Source organism: Podarcis vaucheri (assembly GCF_965113315.1).
Source record: "Podarcis vaucheri genome assembly, chromosome: 11".
Lineage (NCBI taxonomy): Eukaryota > Metazoa > Chordata > Lepidosauria > Squamata > Lacertidae > Podarcis > Podarcis vaucheri.
The window spans coordinates 1,217,682-1,221,967 of NC_138749.1; the positions used below are offsets into that span (position 1 = coordinate 1,217,682).

At 51.1% G+C, this 4,286-nt stretch overlaps 1 protein-coding gene across 1 annotated transcript; it reads right to left on the reverse strand.

Moving 5' to 3' along the window:
* Nucleotides 1–401: 401 nt before the first annotated feature.
* LOC309514610 (protein huluwa-like) lies at nt 402–3,375 on the reverse strand. The gene is made up of 2 exons (XM_082191781.1): nt 2,799–3,375; nt 402–653 (listed from the first exon to the last, which is right to left on the reverse strand). Exons 1-2 carry the CDS (start codon nt 3,151–3,153, stop codon nt 496–498), a joined length of 513 nt encoding a protein of 170 aa, XP_082047907.1. The 5' UTR covers nt 3,154–3,375; the 3' UTR covers nt 402–495.
* Nucleotides 3,376–4,286: the final 911 nt, after the last annotated feature.

The following is a 4,286-nucleotide window of genomic DNA, read 5'->3' on the forward strand; positions in this document are numbered from 1 at the left end:
AAAATAGTGCCAGGAGTATCTGCGTTCTCTTTAATGCAAGTCCCTGCCACCAATTCCCGTTGAGCGTTCCTGCCACCCGAGACCTGCTCAGATGGACCCTTCCTGTAAATGTGTCCCAGTTCCCCTTAAATCCTTTTTGTTTCCATGCTAGTGCAAGTGTCCCTTTGCTTAAACCGATTGTGTGAATGGATTAGCAATTGACGGGGTGGGCAGCCAAGCATTTGTGGCTGCATTTGTGCAGAGAAATGCAGGGCTTTGAGGGAGAGTGCAAATCAAGTGTGCATCAAGGAGATGTGCAAATCTCATTCTGAATTTGACATTAAGACAAGAATTTTCTTTTAGCAGCCAGTGCTTAACAGATAAAATGCACAATAAATAAACAAACACACACAAAAAATAAATTAAGTTAAAAACTTGGGCAGGCATCTCTGTGGGAAGGACTGGGTGTGCATGAGAGCCAATGGCCCACAACCCACCCACTGCCACTGCCCTGGGCTAGAGCCAGTATTGCTTGCTGTGGATGGGAGGCAGCTGCCGACTGAGCTGGTCTTCTCTCTTGTAGGTGGGGTCATAATAGTCCCACTCAAACAGCCGACCCAACAGGGGTGTTCCTGGACTTGCTTCGCAATCTGACAAGATCCTCACAGAGACACCTGCAAAAGACAGGTGGGAGCCACTCAGATACGAGCCAAACATGCCAGCAGCCCTGCTAATTTAGCTACCATCATGGCTGCTTTGTTCCCCAATTGTCGTGGGTCCTTATGTAGCCAAAACAGGCCGATTCCTACACAGGAGAAAAGCATCCGCAGGCTTTTGCAGGGGGGGGGGGACTCCCAAGGTTTGCAGGACAAAAAAACCAGAAAAACTTTCAGGGTGCTTCCCCCCCGCCATGCCAATGAGGACATAGCAATGAGGGGGGACAATGTCGCCTGGGATGGATTGTCCTCGAAAAGAACGTAACAGATCCCGCTTCCAGTTTCACACTGAATGCCAAAGAGACGAGTGCCTGTCTTTGCTGCTTGGGAGGGGGGAGAATTCTGAAGAGAGAAAATGACATCATGCTGCCAAATCACAGCTTTGCTCAAATTCCTGGATTTTCCAATTGCTTTATGTGGGCAATTCTCGCTTTGATTCTGGGAGAGGAAGAAAAGGGGCCTAAACTTAGACTCTCCAGGAACTGGAAGCTGGCCATATTCCGTGAATCATTCCATGTTATGGTTGAGTGCTTTTGAGCCATTGAATGTTGGAGGTGGAAACAATGGTGGGGGTGGGGGCCCCTATCTCCCTATCCTGAACTCTCTCCCCACCCAGAAATATTTAATGGGTTGAGTGCTGGTACCTAGCCCCAATTCTCCTTTAAGAACAGCAGGGCAAGTTTTCTGAAAATGCCCAGGATGCATCCACTTGATGGAAAGGAGAGCAGCAAGAGATGATCTGTGTGCTTCATGAGCCCAACATTATTCGACAGGAACCAAGTTTTCCAATATGCTGGAAGACAACACCAGCAGAGGGCCACAGGCCTGTCTTGAAGCATTTTATCCTGCCATTACACACCGGCAAGGACCGTTTGTGCCTACTGATCTCGAAATAAAAACTGGTGCCTGGGAGGAAGATGACCAGGAAGAATAAGAGGATTGAACAGGGCATGGGAGGGAGGGACGTGGGAACTGGGAATGCCAAAGGTGGAAAAGAAGCTATTGGAAACTGGGCATCAGCTGCTCAAGGAAGTGATGGCACCAGCGCTGCAAGGCTAACATCCTGCCCAGCACCTGTAATACTACTGTAGCAGTCAAGTACAGCATTACCTGTTTGCCCAGGGTGGACACACGGGGATGTTACTCCAGCCAGGAGGACTTCCTGTCACACCTGTCTGGAGCATCCTTCCTCTGCGTGTGACCAGGTAGATGAGCGTGACCCTAGGACACCCCATAAAAGGGCCAGTCATGCAGCCATCTTTCGCTTGTTGCCATTTCTTCTCTTGACGCTGTTCTCTTGATGTTCTTTTGCTGTCTGCTGGCTCTCAGCCAGCAGCACATGGGCTCAATCCCCATATGGGATAAACTCACACGCTCTTCTGTAATCACAAGCTAAAGCCTGCCTTCAGGATCATACTCTGAACTGAATGTAAGTAAACTTCTTATCATTGCTTTTCAAGAAGACTGTTGTGTCCTTATTGTTTTAAAAGGGAATAAAGGGGAATTTACCAGGAACAATCCAATCTGGACAAGTCAGACTGAATTGCTTAACTCAAGAGACTCAAACGAATCTAACAGCTAGCTTCCTACTATGTATAAGGGAATGTGCTCTGCTATTAGCTCACTAGCATGAATGAGGAAGGATAATATTTAATCAATATATCCTCTCCTACTATCCACAACATTCCCACGGCAGCAGGGTCACCCCATGCTCAGTCCATTGAACTCAGACTAGAGGATGCCTCTGAATATCAGCTGCTGGGACCACGGGAGAGGAGAGGGCTCTTGTTTTTGGGTTCAGCTCATGGGGTTTCTCTGGCCTGATCCAGCAACTCATCTTATGTACTTATTTCTTGCCCTGTCTTTGTTGGAGGGGGAACAACTTTGCCCTTCCCTGGGCAATATTCACCCTATTTCCTGCAGCTGGCTCTCCTGGGACGAGAGCTTTATCCTACCCTCAAATTCCTTTCCTGCCACCACCAGCCACCTTCTTTCACCTGAGGTGCCCAGGGCTGAACACCACAACAGAATCTAACCCCCACTGGGCAGTCTCTGTAAAGAGCAGCCCCCACTCCCAGGCCTGAGGTGTCGGCACTCACTCACCAGCACTGGCACCAAAGTCCGAGTCCAGGCCTGGTCCTTGAGAGGCTGTGAAGTTTGCAGAGTTGAGCTGCGCCCTCTGGTCCTCACATCGGATGCTGCTGCCGTGCTCAAAAGGCACCGCTTGTGGGTGGGTGGCAGATGCTGACCTGCTACTGCGGCAAACCTTGTTCTGGGTGCTGGTGTGGCAGCGGCTGAATGTGCCATCTGGGATACCCTGAAAACCAAACAGAGTGATTCCAAATGAAGAGTTCAGCTCAGTGATAGGGAATTTGCCTTGCATGCAGAAAGACCCTCGTCTGAAACCCTGGAGAGCAGCTGCCATCCGTGTAGACAGTACTGAGCTAGAGAAACCCATGCCTGACTCCGTCTTCTCTGGAGAAGGCAGAGGGTCCGTTTTGTGCCTTGCCCTATGGTTACCATTATGCCATAAAGCCTACACAAGCAAGACCACTAGACTCCAAGAGAGCAAGTCCAGTGCTGGAGGAGAGCTCTATGAGCTTCTAGAAATGGGAAACTGTTAGTGGCAAGGGGGAAAAAACAGGTATAAAAGGAGAATTACTGGATGCCAAGATCCAGGTTTGGGGCAAGTACTCTGTGGTGGGAGAACCCCCAACAGAGATTTAAAACCACAAATTATGCAGCAAAGAAAAGCATGGAAATAGCCTATATTAGACCTTTGACATATTCCCTAAGTTCCTTCCAAAGTTCCCCTCTTCCTCTAGCGTAGAAAAAGACTACACATTTGAGAAGTTAAAAAATGGTTTACTTACAAACTCTCAGATTCATGTGCTTTTCCATGTAGCATTCCGGGGGGAGGGGGGTTGGGGTTGTACAGGCAGTAAAACTTGGTTTCGTGACAGAGATGAAAGTCCTAAATACAGTGGTGCCTCGCAAGACGAAATTAATTCGTTCCGCAAGTCTCTTCGTCTTACGAGTTTTTCGTCTTGCGATGCACGGTTTCCCATAGGAATGCATTGAAAATCAATTAATGCGTTCCTAGGGAAACCGCCTTCAGACCAGGTCCGGGGACAGTCTGTCCCCGGACCTCTTCTGAAGGCTGGGGGGGGGGGGAACAAGGGCTTTTCTTCCCACCCCCAGCATTTTAAAAAACCCCGGGACAGTGGAGGACTTCTCCGCTGTCCGGGGCGATTTAAAAGCCCCTGGGAAGGCAGGCAGGGGGGACAAAGACTTTCGCCCCCCGCCCGCCTTCAGAAGGTGTTCCCGCCCCCCCCCGCCCCGCTTCGGAGCAGCGTTCCGAAGCGGGGCGGCTGGGGCAGGTGTTCCCGCCCCCCGCACCACTTCGGAGCAGCGTTCCGAAGCCGGGCGGTGGGGGCAGGTGTTCCCGCCCCCCGCCCCGCTTCGGAGCAGCGTTCCGAAGCCGGGCGGTGGGGGCAGGTGTTCCCTCCCCCCCCGCCCGGCTTCGGAGCACCGGGAGAAGCGATCTCCCCGCCGCCCCTTGCTTCAAAAGAGGTCCGGGGGCAGCGGGGA